The sequence below is a fragment of the Danio rerio genome, chromosome 5 (genome assembly GCF_049306965.1).
Source record: "Danio rerio strain Tuebingen ecotype United States chromosome 5, GRCz12tu, whole genome shotgun sequence".
NCBI classification, from domain to species: Eukaryota; Metazoa; Chordata; class Actinopteri; order Cypriniformes; family Danionidae; genus Danio; species Danio rerio.
The window spans coordinates 19,713,032-19,730,197 of record NC_133180.1 but is presented as its reverse complement, the minus strand read 5'-3'; the positions used below and the strand labels follow the sequence as shown (position 1 = coordinate 19,730,197).

General features: G+C 35.6%; 1 protein-coding gene across 3 annotated transcripts in view; it reads left to right on the top strand.

Moving 5' to 3' along the window:
* golga3 (golgin A3) overlaps positions 1 to 17,166 on the top strand; it is a 40,790-nt gene that overhangs the window by 2,577 nt on the left and 21,047 nt on the right. For 2 of the 3 annotated variants that reach the window (NM_001128545.1, XM_005165081.6), the window contains exons 3-10: positions 6,012 to 6,263; positions 8,907 to 9,019; positions 10,286 to 10,980; positions 11,308 to 11,419; positions 13,189 to 13,495; positions 15,046 to 15,248; positions 15,858 to 15,995; positions 16,175 to 16,336. In NM_001128545.1, the coding sequence (NP_001122017.1) occupies positions 6,012 to 6,263; positions 8,907 to 9,019; positions 10,286 to 10,980; positions 11,308 to 11,419; positions 13,189 to 13,495; positions 15,046 to 15,248; positions 15,858 to 15,995; positions 16,175 to 16,336 (1,982 nt within the window). The remainder of the gene's footprint in view (positions 1 to 6,011; positions 6,264 to 8,906; positions 9,020 to 10,285; positions 10,981 to 11,307; positions 11,420 to 13,188; positions 13,496 to 15,045; positions 15,249 to 15,857; positions 15,996 to 16,174; positions 16,337 to 17,166) is intronic. The other variant, XM_005165082.6, reaches the window with a different exon arrangement.

Sequence of the window (17,166 nt, the reverse complement as noted above, 5' to 3'; positions counted from 1 at the left end):
CATTGTGTTGCCATTAACAGGCTTTATTCATCTGCTTTATGGTTGTTCATATGTAGTTCATTCTGATTAATATTTTCCCAGATATACACAGCCTAAAAATCCACAATTCAAAATGTAAGCTCCTACAGAATTTACTGTTGAGCTCATTGAGCCTGAGAGTTTGTGTTTATTTCCAACCTGGCAAGATTTCAAAGTAAACAGTTGCTGTTTACTGCATCTTTTGGCTTTGAGTTGTCTGTTCTTTCCTCATTTCAGTGGCTTTTTGTTATCTACTGAAGTATTATAAAGCTTTTTATCTGCATGAAAATTCCACCCGCTGTTAGTTTCAGTTTCTTTAGATGTCACTGGTTTGACTTGTTTTGCAAGACTTGCCTAAATGGAAATTTCAGGCTCAACTGGTCTGCACTGCAGTCAGGTTTATAGACTGCAACCTCATCACCTATATATGAATTCAGCCTATTGTTGTTTTTGTGTTGTACTTCAAAGCTGAAGCAAGTACATAATAAGCACATGTATAATTAATCATTACTAATTATTAAACAACATTAACATTTGTTTACTGCATAAGTTAAAACCAACAGAATAATAATTCTTATCAATTTATGATCATTCATAATTGATGGTAATTTTAACATTATTTAATATTAGTAAAATTAAAATCAAGAAGTTGAATATATCACAACTATGTCATGGACTTGAGCTGAATGAAAAAGATATGGATTGCAACCATGACTCTAATTGTAAGCCATGTGTTTTGGTACAATACTGAATAAATGAACAAATTCCTTAATAATAACATTTTTAGTCAGTAGACACAGAGTAGTTGATCTTTACAAACCAAACAATTTCATATCATCATAGACCCCAGTTACACCTGTGTTTTGAGTTGTTCATTTGTAATCAGACTGAGAAAAACAATTCTTAATAGCTGCTGTAAATGGTTTTAATCAGTTAAAATCTTTTATGCATGAAATTTCATTTTCTCAATTAAGGTGTATTGGCATTTAAAGTCAGTGTAAAATCAAAATGTATAATGTTTATTTTGCAAGTTAATACACTGAAAAAAGTCTATTTTGGTAGTCTTCAATCAAAGTGTGACCATGTGGAGTGGCGGTCATTCTCTAATCATGTTGCAAAAAACAGACAGGATGCCGAATTCGAGTGCAAAAATAGAAAACTTAACTTTTACCATACACCACACACTACTTTATTACTGACTGCAGACGTCTTGGCTAAATGTGAGCTGAATGAAGTGAGGAGCTAATTAGAAATGTTGGACTCTGCAGTTCTCATGTCATATCAGGTCAGTTCACGCTATGCTGAATCATACTCATTACTCGTTTTTGATTGCAGAAATGATTTCAGCAAAAACAGTTACATGTGGTTAATTAAACTGCTGACACTGAATGCTAAGAATGAAAAGTGAAAGTTACGTTTATTAAGGTAAAGTTGGTTTTATATTCACACATTCATTCAGTGACAACTTGTGACACATTCCCTATATTGTTTACCACGCCACTTTGAATATTCGGTCTGAAATAACCTGTAAGTGTGACTTGAAAACAACATTAACACTGTTTATTTGACTGTGAACAATGTTGTACTTTGATAGTCATTGGCTGCTGCTAATATGATTTCGCTATTTAGAGTTTGCAAATAATATTTTTATGAAATTATATTATTAAGGAGAAAGTCTGAATGTGCGAATATAAAACCAACTTTACCTCTATGTGTAAGTTCACATACCCTGCCGTACAGGTGCAGTTCTGTTTTGCGTGTTGGTGATTAATTACCCAGGCCTTGTATAACGTTAGCTCCGTCTTGTTTCCTTGTCTTTGGCTAGGCGGAATCTCGGTGTTTAGCTTTTGAATCTGGTCATCATGGAGCAATATTTATTGCACATGACCTTAAAGAACAACATTGTTGGCATCCAAAGACTTGTAGACCTTTAACTTCTCTCTTGTAAAATCACTCGGAGCTTCATTGAGATTGTATATTTCGGGCTGAATGCTTGGTCATTTCGTCTTATCCAATATCCATTGGGGGGGAGCTATCGTAAATGGAGCCGTCAGATGAACGCCGCTCACTTTGATGGTAATTTTGCTGAATCACTGTGCTTGTCACTGTTATAATATGCTGTAAGCATTATGTAAATAATATATATAATATGTAAGTAATATATCTTATTTCTAAGACAACAAAAAACTCTGCACCGCATCTGATGTCATTCCCTCGCTGTAAATGCTCGGGCTCCTGGTTGCTTTCTGCCACCTCCCTGCGCGCGCATCCTGAATGTTTACAAACATGGTAATTGGTCTATACGTCATCTGACAGTTTAACTGAAAAAAAAAACCATGAAGTGCACTTTCAGGTTTTACTTTTAAATTACAAATGCAAACAAATGTTCACAGATGAATTGCACAGATGAATTGTTCACCACAAAACTGGCATTGTGAGCTAACAAAATATTATGGTTCGTTTTGATTTCTTGGGGTATTTAAGTGTAAACGCTCATGCAGTGCATTATGGGATTGAAAGCAGCACAGAGGAAGCGTGGAGAGTAGCTTACAGCATCACAAATGTTGGGGATTTCTCATTTATGTAAACGTCAACTAAAAAAATGCCAATCACTGTAAAAAGTAGGCAAGGCAGGGTTCTGACACGTTTACAAATGTTTGCTGGATTGCTGTGCTGAAATCACTTGCTTTGAGATTGTATCCCTTACGCAACATATTGAACCATCTGTGCCTTTTTGTTTATTTATTGATCAATTATTTGAAGCAATAAACAATGCACGTGATAAATCTGTGAACAAACTGTCTTCCGGAATAAAACAGGTGTACTCAGCCCTAAAATTTCATATGCCCTAGAGCAGCACTAAGTGCAGTTTTCAAGATGTTGTGGAAACATACCATTATTGTTAGTTTGCTATGAAGGAATGATGCACAAAAAAAAAAGCTCTGCCCCTACTAGGCATGAGCCAGTATAGGATTTTATGGTACCTTGGATAAAAATATCACAGTTTCACGGTACCACGTGTGATAACTGCTTTTAAAATATGTATATATATTTTTTATAATTATTTTTTCGGGGTTTTCACCTTTATTAATAGGACAGTGGAGATGTAGAGACGGGAAAGTGTGGGGAGCAGAGATAGGGGAAGGATCAGCAAAGGACCTCGAGACGGGAATCGAACTTGGGTCGCTGCGAGCACCTCGGACACACTAATGTGTCAACACACTAACCACTAGGCTATTGGCGGCGACTAAAATATGTTCTTCTAAAATATCTGGGTATAAAAACAAAAAAAGTTTCCCATTGAACACTTTTTCGGTAACTACTTTAGTATGACTTGTGATTCTAAGACAACGTAACATAAATAAAGAACTGCCAAAGTGCTCCAACTAAATTATTTATTACCATAACATAATCAGCAAAACAATCCAAAATGACAAATTATGGAGAGCCTAACGATTTAATATTACCAACCAAAGAAACCTAAATCAGGTTGGGACTCCCCACTCCAAACAAATATCAAAAGAAAAGTATAAAGGAAAACACAGCAGTAAAGCGGTGAAGAAGAAAGAAGCTGTGGTGGCATGAAAGAATGAGCGAGAGGGAGAAGTCTGCTTCGGTTCGTTTTTAAAAGCTAACGTCAACACCTCAACCAATAGAAAACTGAAAAGGGAAATGGACAAATAAGATCAATTGTTGTTGTAATTGTTATGTTATAATTACAGGCGAGAGTGAATGACATGCATAGCAAACACAATATATTGTATTGTAAGAATCATAAATAATATGTTGAAACAGTAAATAGTCAGGCTAAATAATTAAATTAAATTATTGACTTCTTCATTAGTTTTTAAAACTCAGATTTTTGGATATCTTTCTTTTCTTTGAATTTAAAGTAAGCCCTAAAAGCTAAATAAAATCTTCATAAAAACATGTTAAAAAAATTACATGTACCATAGGGGACTGGTATAACAGAAAATTTTTGCAGTTTTAAAACCAAAACCTTTCCAAACGACTGTAAACCTAAAGATCCCATGAAACAAATATTGTTAGTTTTTAAGATAATCTAAAAGCTAGTGTTCTCCAAAACAGTGACAATTTGTGTTTGTAAGCTATACAACTGATATATTTATATTTAAAGCTTGTAGTTAAGCAAGTAAAACTGTGGGATTTTTTTTTTTCAATTAAGGAAAATGAGGAGCATTACTCAGACATTTTAGTTAATAGAGAAGTAATAAATATAGTTGAGCATTTTAAATATTTAGGTATAATTATTGATTAAAAAAAAACACTTTAAGAAGGTATCCAAAAGTGCTATAGCAAGCCTGAGGACTTATAGAAACATCAGGCACCAGTTACTTTTGGCTGAATTTTAGCTAAAAAGCCAATGATCATTACTGCAGCTGCATTGATCAACATAAATTACTAACATTCCACAGTTTCTTATTTTATGCTGATTTGTGTTTAATGTCTAAAATATTTAACAATCTTGCACCACCACCTCTCAAACAATGTGTGATTGTCTGCAAGGACAATATAAGACAGACTAGATCCATCGGTTAGAGGTGATTGTTCCGTTAAACTCAAGAGAACTGCTTTTGGACAATCAGTTCTTTTCAGTCAGAGCAGCAGAAAGCTGGAATAAAATACATATGAGCAATTCCGTGCAAATGTCAACCTTGCCATGAAAAAAAATTACGTTTTTACCAAAATACAGAAACCATTTCTGGGTTGTTTGTGTAGGCAAGTATTTTACAGTACTTTAAAAATACTCAAAAAGCATCTGTTAATGTTTTCAAACTATTACTATTTGATTTACCAAAGTCACACAAATGGTAATTTCACATGCGTCACATCCATAACAGAGAGATGTCACATCCATAACAACACTTTTTCATCAGAAATGTGAAAATATTAAATTAAATAAAATCAATAATTTTTGTTTTATAGAGAGCCGACTCAAATCCTTTTGATTAGCATTATTTCTTTTGGGTTGTGCAGTTTAATTCACATAATTTCTACAAAGTGTGTTGTATACTGTAAACTCGCAGACTTTTTTTGTCACATCCATAACGCATGCTTATTTTCCACATTTAAAGTACAAAACACGTTTACAGATTGATATTTTTCTGCTCCCATAACTCTGTGGCTAGTTTCTCTAGAAAATATAATCAAATTTGTCAATATAATGTTAACATATACTTTCTCTGTCAATCTATGTGTTGAGTTTTTACTGCAAATGTCACATCCATAACGCTGGAATTGCTCATATGCATATTAGAGAGAGTACCAGTTTTAATCATTTTAAAACTTCTTAAAATTTGGCCACTGATTTGATTGCATTTTATTCACAGTGATGTACTGTAAGTGTATATTGTATTATTTTTTACTGTTAAACTTGTTAATACTTCCTGCCCAGCGACTACGGATGTAAATTAGCTTCATAGATAACTCTGGCACAATATATCATGTTGTACATTGTCCCTGTATAAATAAATAAAATAGTTTGTCACTTCCGCCTAAATCGATCAATGGTTTTATTCACATGAACCCATACTTCAGTTTCTCAACAAATCATAACCAATCAAATGCTCTCATGTCCCACCCCCTTTCAAGACGCTTCACATATGCTTTACATTTAATGTGCTTGAGTTTAACCAATCTCGGCAGAGCGGTGATTAAACAAAAGGCTACTGGCTGTTTTTAAAAAGGGAAGGAGCTACACTATTTCCCACCCTCTCTTCGTGTTTCGGTTGAGATGACTTCAAACACTGAATAAAAATGCACATTTCAAAGCATTTTACGGGACCTTTGAATCCGGCTATCATCCCATGCATAGCCCCTATTAACGATTTTGTTTAGTCAAGATACATTAACATGCAAAAATGAAAAGTTTTTGCAACTTTCGACTTTTTGTCTGTTTAACCATTAAATCTGACTTTTTAAATACAGATATAATTGAACGCTCTTTGCTGAATCTCTTCTCTGTGTTGTAGGTCACGTCAAAGCAGAGCTGTTGCCAAACGGAGAGGCCATGGTGGAGGGTCAGGACGTTGGTGGAGGCAGCACCCCACCTTCGGCAACTCCATCCCCAGGCAGCCGCCTTTCCGACTCTTCTCCGAGCACAGAGCTGGATCCAGGTGTGGTCTCTTTCCCTGACAGCCTAGAGAGGTCTGAGGGCTCTGTTCACACGGGTGACGCGTTGCAATCGCTCAGACTAAGTATTCCTATGCAGGAGACTGAATTGTGTAAGCACATGATACTGGATAACCCCCAACCACCACCACCAAATCACCCTCTTCCCTTGTGTTGTAATTCCCCTCAGTTTGGCTTTCAAGGCTAACTCTTCCTGTTTGGTGTACTCTGTTTATTTGCCTGCTCCTCAGTTTTGGCTTGCAGAGAGATTTTTTGGGGTGAATCTCCTTACGTAATTAATAAAAGGCTAATTAGTCTCCCCTGTCGCTGTGATTATGGGTGTTTTGATTTATGCCGATTGCGATCCTGGGGCTGTTGGTGCTTGTTGTTGATTCCAGAAAAGTTACAAGACAAAAGATGCACGTTGTTATTTGGCTTGGATTTGGAAAATTGCTGAACTAATACAAACTAACCGATGCAGACTCCGAAGTGTGCTTCTTCTCTTCCTCTGATTAAGGCAGCTGGTATGGCTTATAATGGGTTGCAAAGCTCACGTAGTGTTTTCTGTACCAGGACCAGCATGAAGCTTCACTCTTCCAATGACTAGGGATGGAAATCATGAGACATTCTGGTTATTATGGTTCCATTTCCTCTTAACAGTTTTCCAGTGAATGATTCTTTGGCCCTGTTTTCACATGGTGTTCAGTCAAATACAAGTCTTGTGAATGCTGGTGTTTGGATTTCATTGATGGTGGCTACAGTTTTGTTTCTAGGGTTAGTCTAAGTGTATACCAAACACTAATCTAAGTGTTTGGTATACTGTTTTAGTGCACTTTCTCACAATATGTGTAAATGGTCACATGTTAGATGAGTAGGCAGAAAGTAGCCAGTCTTTTGAGACTTTTTGAAGGAATTTGGCCATTAAATACATATAAATACAATACAAATAAAATTATAGAATAAAATTTCGTAGTTTTTAACTATGAAAGCAGCACGACAGCTTCTGAAAGTGGTCACAGTGCTTCCCACAGGTTTGAAATGTACTTGCGGTGATAGCCGGATTGAGAATTCTAACATTTTTAGCTCTATAGACCAACACAATGGATTTGAAATGAACAAACATAACTGCAGACTTCCAAATTTAATTTGAGGGTATTTACATCCAAATCAGGTGAACGGTGTAGGAATTACAACAGTTTGCATTTGTGCCTCCCACTTGTTAAGGGTCCAAAAGTAACTGAACAGTTGGCTTTTAAGCTGGTCCAAGGCCAGTTGTGTGTTATTCCCTCATTTGTCACCTCATTTAATTTTAAATCCATTGTGGTGTATAGAGCTAAAAATGATAGAATTGTGTCAATGTCCAAATATTTATGGCCCTAACTGTAAATAGTCGACTATATGCAACAAACAAAGCATAATTAAATTTTTTTAACAATAATTGTATTTATTATGATACTGCTTTAAAAATTTCTTTTCAGTGGGTTAAATAAAAAAAACAGTTGAAATAGAAAAGAAATCCACTATTTCGCTTACTTTTATACTACTCAGGAGCCATGTGCACCCTCTGACAGGTAAAACTTGTTTCTCTCTCTTTCAAGTTCAAAGCGAACTCGAATAATATAGCATTTTAGATTTGTATATAAAATTGCCTGTTATACATTGACATTATTAAAGTAATGTACAGAATTTGAGAATTAAATGACAGGAAAGGGAATAAAAACAGACAATATCTCTAAAAATTATAATAACTATAAAAGATTTAAATGTGTAGATTATTTAAATGAGGCATCTGCGCTGAATAACTGTTAATTTGCAGCGAGTTTAGACCAGTCATTTCATCCTCGCCTATAGTTGAATTTTTAGTTCAGTCATTTAAATTAAAGAGTTAATTGTTTAATGTTTATCTATGTGTGCAGTCAGCTGTGAAGCCAAGTGAAAGTAGGCTTAAGTAAAAAGGTAATGCAAAAACGCATACGGTTAACGACTAATCGACTAAGAGTCCTGAACATTTTAGGAGATTTAGAAACCATAGCCAGACTAATTTTTTAAGTCCCAAAAAGGTGCATCTCTGTGAGTCTGCAGAGCATGTAAGATTGTCTTGCCAGTGTCTGTGGAAGTGGTATCAGGTCTCGTGCGGACATAGCAAAACGGGTAAACGAGAGAAGATTTTCCACTACTTAATCGATCACGGATGTTTCATTACATTGGGCGGATACAAAAAAAGTGCTATAGGATGATAATAATAGTAAAAAATGTGTCACTAAATATACTTGGGCGGCTGTTAAAATACCTGGGCTGCCCGTGGAAAGCACTGGACCCTATGTAGATGTGAACTTTGCTTAGTCCACCTATTTTTGAAATGGCAAAAAATCATCTTAATGCCAAGTTCAAACAGGGCCATGTAGTATTTTTAAAATCAAGGACTTTGCAATGTGTAAATGGCATGTAAACCACCAAAAAATGCATTTGCCTGCTCTGAAAGTCTAAATATATGATAGATTTTTCCCCATCAACTGACAGTTTAGCATGACTATATATTGCATTTTATAACAGAACCATTTAGTTCTTCAATATAAAAATGAACCAGTTGTCAATTTCCATCCCTAGAAATATAGTTGTCAAACAAGCATGTTTCGGGATTGAAGAGTTTAGCCTGTTGCACTCAGTCCTGTACAGCTTGGTTGACAATATGTAAAAATTTCATTTTGTTATAGATTTTTTTTTCCCTGCATTTGTTGACCATGTCTTTCTCATAGCATCAACTGACCCATGTGTGGAGATGGAAAATGAAGAAAAAATCCGTCAGGAAGCTCGCAGACGACTAGAGGAACAGCTCAAACAATACAGAGCACAGCGGCACACAGAGCGAGTGAGTCAGCAAATGAGAACTGTCACTTTCTGTCAAATGACTGATATTGAAGTAAATGACTAGTTTACTGGGGGGACAAAAAAGAAAATTGGCATCGTTTACTCGCCCTCATTCCATGCCGACTTTGATTTTTCTGTGAAGCACAGAAGAAAATGTTCCATACAATGACAGTGAATGGATGCTGTCAACCCCTGAATACAAAAAAGCACCATAAAAGTGGTACATTAACCTTGTGTAATACATTTCAAGTCTTCTGAAATCATATTATAGCATGAAAACCTTTTATTTTATTATATTTTATTTTATTTGTGAGACAGTCAAAGATTAAATCCATACACTTCACCTACATTTAACAAAAATAATATAACTCCAATTTTTTCTACTAACAAAAAGGGTAAATAATGGTTTATATTTTTTAGTTTATATTTTTTATTTTATTTGTTAGATGGGTTAAGATTAAATCCAGAGTCCACCTACATCTAACATAAATAAAATTACACCGATTATTTCTACTATGCAACAAAAGGGTGGAGAATGGTATATTTTATTGTATTTCATTTTGTTTTATTTGTAATAAAGTCTAAGTTTAAATCCCTAGTCCACCTACATTTAACATAAATAAATGTACGCCAATTTCTTATACTATGCAACAAAAGGGTGAAGAATTATTTTTTTTCAATTGTAAGACAGTCTAACATTATATCCGTAGAGTTCACCTACATCTAACATAAATAAAATTACTCCAGTTGTTTCTACTATACATAAAAAAGGTTGAAGAATGATTTATTTGTTTATTTATTTATTGTTATTTTATAATTTTTTAAAATTGAATTAAAATGTATTTTATTTGTTTGTTTATTTTATTTATAGAGGTAGTACAAGTACCATGTGTACTATTTTTCATGTCTTCTGAAATCATATAATAGCACAAAAAACAAATCAGAATACCTACATCCACCTACATCTAACATAAATAAAATTTGCCCCAGTTATTTTTACTAACAAAAGGATAAAAAGTGATTTATTTTTTATTTTATTTTATTTTATTTTTAGATGGTCTAAAATTAAATCCATAGAGTCCACATACATCTAACATAATACCCAATTTTTTTTCTACTGTGCAACAAAATGGTGAAGCATGATTAATTTCAAAATGGGGTAATTTTAGATGTTAGAGATAGGTGGACATAAATTTACACTGTCTACCATAATCCAAATGCTCTAACTGTTTCCAGTTTTACATGCTGTCTTATTTGTCTTATCCAGACCCGACGGTCCACTCCTAAAAGCCGGCCATTTAGCACTTTGGACCCAGAGCTTATGCTCCACCCTGAAGGTCTCCCACGGGCCAATACTGTCGCCATGACTAAAGAATACTCTTTCTTGCGCACCAGCGTTCCTCGTGGTCCCAAACTTGGAAGCCTGGGAATCCCTTCCAGCAGGGAGAAAAAATCCAAATCATCTCGCTCCAGCAAGATCCACTCTCTCGCTGACTACAAAACTCCTGAATCTGAAGGTTCTGGTGGAGCAGTTTCTGCATCTGCTGACTCGTCGTTTACCTCCCTGCATTCCACCATCAGCTCCGTCTCCACCGTTTCTGAAATCAGCATCAGCTCAGAAGCCAACAACCATTCAGAATCATCTCAGCTGATCAGAGACAACATCTCTGAGGTGGATGGCAGCGAATCAGGCTTCAGAGCTGACGGCAATGACAGCGATAGCTCATCCTATAGTAGCGTGTCTACTACAGGAACGTATAATATGTTATCTGCAATAGTGAACAGGCCAAAGGCTCCATATACTGTTGAAGGGAGAGAGATTGCTGCTGAAGCCATGGGCCACTTTCCGTCACTTCAGGAAGTCCTGCAGGCTGCGACTGAAGAAAGGCACATGGAGGAGCTCGAGCAGGACAGAGAGGGCAGCGTGGAGCCTCGCAGTCGCAGGGACAGCTTCTCCAGCAGGTATGAGGACACCATTTCCATCTGTTAGTCCATTCTTGTAGATCTGTTAAGGGCAGGGGTGTCCGAACTCGATCCTGGAGGGCCACTGTCTTGCATAGTTTAGCTTCAACTTCAACCCACCTGTATGGAACTCTAGCATACATAGAAAAAGCTTGATTAGCTAGTTTATGGGTATTTAATTAGAGTTGGAACTAAAATATGTAGGACACCAGCCCTCCAGGTCCCAGGTTATGCACCCCTGGTTTAGGGCTTTAGGAGAACGTTATTACCTGTCATGAAGGCAGCCTATTAAAGCCTCATGTTGCGTGCTGAATTGTCTTTTTGCAGTGTGTCGTATGGGAGTTCTGTGATGGGGACTCATGATGAAATGCTGCAAGTGCTGAAAGAGAAAATGAGGTTAGAAGGACAACTGGAGTCTCTCTCCTCCGAGGCCAGTCAGGTGAGTTAATAGGATTGACTGGATGGGATTAAGTGGACAATAATATAATGGTTATATAATATAAAGAGTATTGTTTTATTTTAAAACTATTTCCTGGTTTAATTGTACTTAGTTCCTACATTTCACAAATTTTTGAACTACATAGTGTTTAGAAGTCGGGAGTGATTTATTGGATTGTTTTTAGAAGTTTTTTAAAAGTAATTTTAAAACGTTGCTTTTTACCCCTTATTGGGTGGGTTCTGTAGTCGACTAACAAACATTTTCTTAGAGGAAGCTGACAAAACATTGCTGTCACTCTAATAGAAGATTTATTTAAGGAGAAAATTACAAAGCACTGCAGTGTTTGGGTCTTCTGTGTTTGTCTGAGATAATTAGTTTTACTGAAATTAGTATTTTCCATACAAACTGAAGCTGATCGGTCAATTCTTGTCACGTGACTTGCGGTGCACTCGTTCATTTATTCATTCAACTGGGTGCATCTGGTCTGGAAGGCACGAGCGCATTATGCCAGCTGCGCACTACCATTGTAAACAACGAACTTGTGCAAACTCTTGAAAAGACGCATTATGCGAACGACCCCTAAAAGGCCGCTGTCATTTGCGATCTCCAGCAGTTGATCTTCTTGCGCAGACATGCTGGATTCACCTCATACGTTGATAAATGGGTTGTGGACCTATTCCTTGGCAGTTCACTTGTGCAGCCCAGTACCAATTGATCCACGGACCGATACTGGTTATTTCTGTAAAAGCACTATTTTTTTTCGATTGTCTACAGAAACCTCAGTACTGGTCCGCGGCACAGTGGTTAAGGACCACTGCTATATAGTATGAATGTAGTATAAATGAAGCTTTTATTGGATGCGCACTTCAAAATCTCACTGGAAGTAGTATCTCATCCAGGTACTCTCGAATACTATAAATTCAGACATGCTACTCTGCTCGCATACTGTTTTCAACATACTATATAGTATGGAAACATTGGGGTCACTTGATCCTTCAGAAATCATTCTGATGTGCCAATTTTAATACTTAATATTATCAATATTGAAACCTTCATTAAACATTTAGGTGTTTTTGATGAATTCTTGCTGAATAATAGTATTAATTTATTTTAAAAAAATCTTGTGCAAAACAAAAAAAAAATTAATTGTTTATATACAGTTTTACAGAAACAAGTCAAAATGATTAGCCCTCCTGTGATTGTAAAATTATTAGCAAATGATGTTTAACAGAGCGAGTCATTTTTCACAGTGTTTGCTATATTTTTTCTTCTACAGAAAGTCTTATTTGTATTATGTTGGCTACAATAAATGCATTTTTTTATTTTTTGAAACAATTATAACCCCCTTTAGCAATGTTTTTTCGATTGTCTACAGAGCAAATCACTGTTATACAATGACTTGCCTAATTACCCGAACTTGTCTAGTTAACCTTATCAACCATGTTAAGCCTTTTAATTGCACTTTAAGCTATACACTAGTATCTTGAAAAATATAATATACTGTCGTCATGGAAAAGATGAAAGAAATCCATTATTAGAAATTAGTTATTAAAATGATTATGTTTAGAAAAGTGTTGAAAGAAATCTTCTTCCTGTTAAACAGAAGTTGGGGAGAAAAATATACAAGTGGGCTAATAATTCAGGAGAACTAATCATTTTGACTTCAACTGTATGTGTTTGTTAATTGTTATATGTTATATAGAATTGATATATTCTATAATTTATAACAGGATTCTACAAGACTATAATTTAACATTCTCCTCTTTCAGGCTTTAAAAGAAAAGACGGAGCTCCAGGCTCAGCTGGCCACAGTAAATGCTCAGTTGAAGGCCCAGGTGGAGCAGACCCAGGCCGGTCAGGAGAGGCAGAGCACCCTCAAAACAGAGGTGACGACACTACGCTCCAACTGCTCTGCACTGGAGAAGGCCATGGTGGACCTCCAGACCAATCTGGAAGGGAAGAACGCCAGCTTGGCCTCGTTGGGCAATGATTTGGAGGTAGCTGAAGAGCAGTACCAGAGGCTGATGGTCAAAGTGGAGGAGATGCAGCAAAGCCTGAATGCCAAGGACAACACAGGTGAGGGTGAAGTGCGAGGGATGAACCTAAACAGTTGGGATATTCAAAACGTCAGTGTTGATGTCCAATAACTGTATTAAAACTATTGCAATTATTTTTTAAAAACTTTTAATTTAATTTTTCTTTTCTTTACTTATGAAGCTGTGTGCTGCAGACCTCTTGGTCAGGTCACCCTTCTAAATGACATCTTGATCTAAATGTTTTTTTTTTGTTTTATCTGGTTAAATAATAATAAATATTTAGAGTGCTTAAAAGGATCGTTCCCCTAAAATGAATATGTATTTCCTATGTATTCCGCTTCAAGTGGTTCCGAACTTGTATGAGGTTCTTTTTTCTATTGAAAGAAATTTTAGTCAGCGCAATAGCCTAGGGGTTAACACGCCGACATATGGTGCAGTAGCATGTCAGGGCGTCCCAAGTTCGAATACTGACTCTAGGAAATTTCTCTACCCTACTCCCCTTTTTAAAGAAATCTTAAAAAAAAAAAAAAACTGTAACCATTGACATGGTTAGAAAAAACAAATGCTGTAGAAGTCAATAGTTACTGGTTACTGATTATCTTTTTCAATGTATCATATTTTGTGTCCAAACAAAGCAAGGTGTCCAGACTTTCACACTTTATTTCATCAAAAGTGTATCAATTAAGAACTTAAAGTGCACTTTTTCTTTTTGGAATTTGTGGTGTGAACACATTATGTAGGCTGTTTATACTTAAGAACAGCGTAGTATATCGTAGCAAATTAGTACACGAAATTAGACACATTCCCTGATACTGGTAATGTTGCTGAAAGCAGTGCACAGATAAACTGCAAACGTACTGTTTTCCTTCCTCTTGATTTCCATATAAACACACCGCAGATAACAGAAGTGAGAAAACAGCAGTTTAGAAAGAATTTAATCAAGTAAGGTTTATTTTCAAAGTGACGTCTATAGTCTTTTTTTAGCAGCTTTACAGTATTAAGCATGAAACTTCTATGAATAAATATAAAAATGTAAAAATAAATAATAAATAAATTTCTTTATGTATTTTTAAAATGTTTTTTTGTGGCATTTTTGCCTTTATTGTGATGGGACAGTAGTAGTTGGACAGGAAGTAATGTTAGAGAGATTGATGGTGACAAAATCAGAAAAGGCCTGCAAGCCGGGATTCAAACTCGACACTGTGCACTCAACTGTTTAGTATATGAATGATGGACTTTATACGGTTATTTTGTCTTGTCTGCATTGTCATAAACCAACAGTTGACCATTTCCATGAAACAGTGGTAATTTAAAGATGACCACCAGAAAGTTTTCTAGTAAGTTTGTATTTGCTGGCTGTTCGCGCACTCTCAAAGCAAACTCCAAACCAACATTAATATGCCCTGATTTTGTTAAAAATGATACACCAATTTGTTTTCATTAAAGTGTTGAAGCCTCGATCATGCCCACTTAATCATACTACAAAAAAGAAAGGAAAATACTAAGTTAATATTTTAAAATAAACGATTGGTGTTAATCTAAAATTGTTAAAATTATAAAAAATGTTTACATTCTGATTTCTGGATGTAGTGTCGGAGTTGCGACAACAGATGGGAGGCCTGCAGACTCAGCTACAGCGGGTCCAGAGTGAGAGGAACGCTCTCCAGAGCAGACTGAAGACCTCGCAGGCAGAAGTGGACTCGTTGCAGCAGCTTCGCCTCTGGTACCAGCAGCAGCTCAATCTGGCACAGGAGGCACGAGTGCGACTGCAGGGAGAGATGGCAAACATGCAGGTAAAAAAGGGCCACTGGCGTCATATTGTGTGCCTAAGTAGTTCTTATGTTTGAAGAAGGTTGAAGTTATTGTAAATTTTGGAAGGAGATGGGTGAATTATAATGGGGTGTTCATTTCTAACTCATGTTTCTGTGTATGTTACCAGTTTGGAGTCAGTAAGACTTTTCAGTGTTTTATGTACACTCAATAATGCTTCATTTATTTGATAATAATGCTGTGAAAAAATAATGTTGTAAAATATTACTGCAATTTAAAATGACACTTTCTATTTTGTAATATATTTAAAATGTAATTTATTTACGTTTATTATAATAATATAATTTATTCAAGGTTGAATTTTCAGAGTCATTACTTCAGGGTCACATGTTCTTTCAGCTTTTGTAATGTGCTGATTTATTCTTTTTATCTATGTTGAAATGCAATTCTTTAAAGAAAAAAAACACCATTTATTTTTTACATTATAAGGGTTTTTACTGTGTTTAATGCACCCATGTACAATTTAAAAGTTTAAATATATCTATTTTTAAAAGTTCTGATTCCAGACATTTTTTTTGATGGGTATCAAAAAGGTTGTAAAGTAGAGAGTTTATTTATATATTTACTTTCAGGCAGGTCAAATGACTCAGTTTGGTGTGTTGGAAAATCTGAAGATTGAGAACGTCACACTGTCTCACAAACTCACGGAGACGAATCATCGCTCTATAAAAGAAAAGGAACGGATTGCTGTACAGCTACAGAGCATAGAGGTCAGCATACTAACACTTTCTTTTCCTGACTTTTTGTCAGTCTGACTTTTTGCCAGTTCCTGTCAACTGTTTTGTTACTATTTTATGTTTTTCCTTTTTTTTAATAAATATGAAATAAGTTGTTAAATAAAAATTAATTGTAAAAATACTTTAATAATAATAGCTTCATTCTTATCCAGGCGGACATGTTGACTCAAGAAGCGGCCATACATCAAATTCAGGAGGCCAAAACGATGGTGGAAGAAGATCTTCAGCATAAGCTGGAGGAGTTTGAGGAGGAGCGAGAGCATCTTCTCAAACTAGCCAACACAGCCACAACACTGGAAAGAGAGCTGGAGCAGGTATCTAAATGCTCACTTGCATGCACACCTATATTATGGAAATTCAGTGAGGGTGTAATAAAAGTTTGTACGTTACTTTGTTCTGTTTACTGTAAATTAAACGATTGTTGCATGGCATTCCAGTTTAAGAAAAATTAATAGAAAATTCACAAAATATACCTGGAAATTACAGAATTGCGCATCCAGAGTCGTGCATAAAGCTCAGATACATTTTAATCTGCTAAAAAAAAAATTTCCTTAATCTATGATGGAAGTAAATTTATCAAATAATTCCTGCACATCACAAAGTCATTTTGCTTCAACAGATGATGTGTTACTGTAACTAGACCAATGAGTGAACCCATTTCATCTGACACCGTCTCGGATGTTGTTTTTATTTTCTAATTATTTTATAGGATTTTTTCACCTTTTTATTAGACAGGACAGTTGAGTGTATATAGATAAGAAAGTGTGGGAGGCAGAGAGGGTAAGGATCGACAAAGAACTGAACTCCGCTCACCGTGAGCACCTTAGTGCTATAAGTCAGTGTGTGTGTGTATGTGCGCGCGTGCGTGTGTGTGTGTGTATTATATATATATATATATATATATATATATATATATATATATATATATATATATATTTATTTATTTATTTATAATTATTTACAATTATTTGTAAAATGCACTAGTTTTCCCATGATGTTCCTTCACATGGGATGGAAGTGTTTTATATGACTGAGGAGTAGATCAGTGTAGTTATGAGTTTTTATCCTGTTATTATAAGACTTTTGAACAGGACCACATTTAAAATTTTACTGATAGACATTATGTAATAAAAAGAGCATAAAC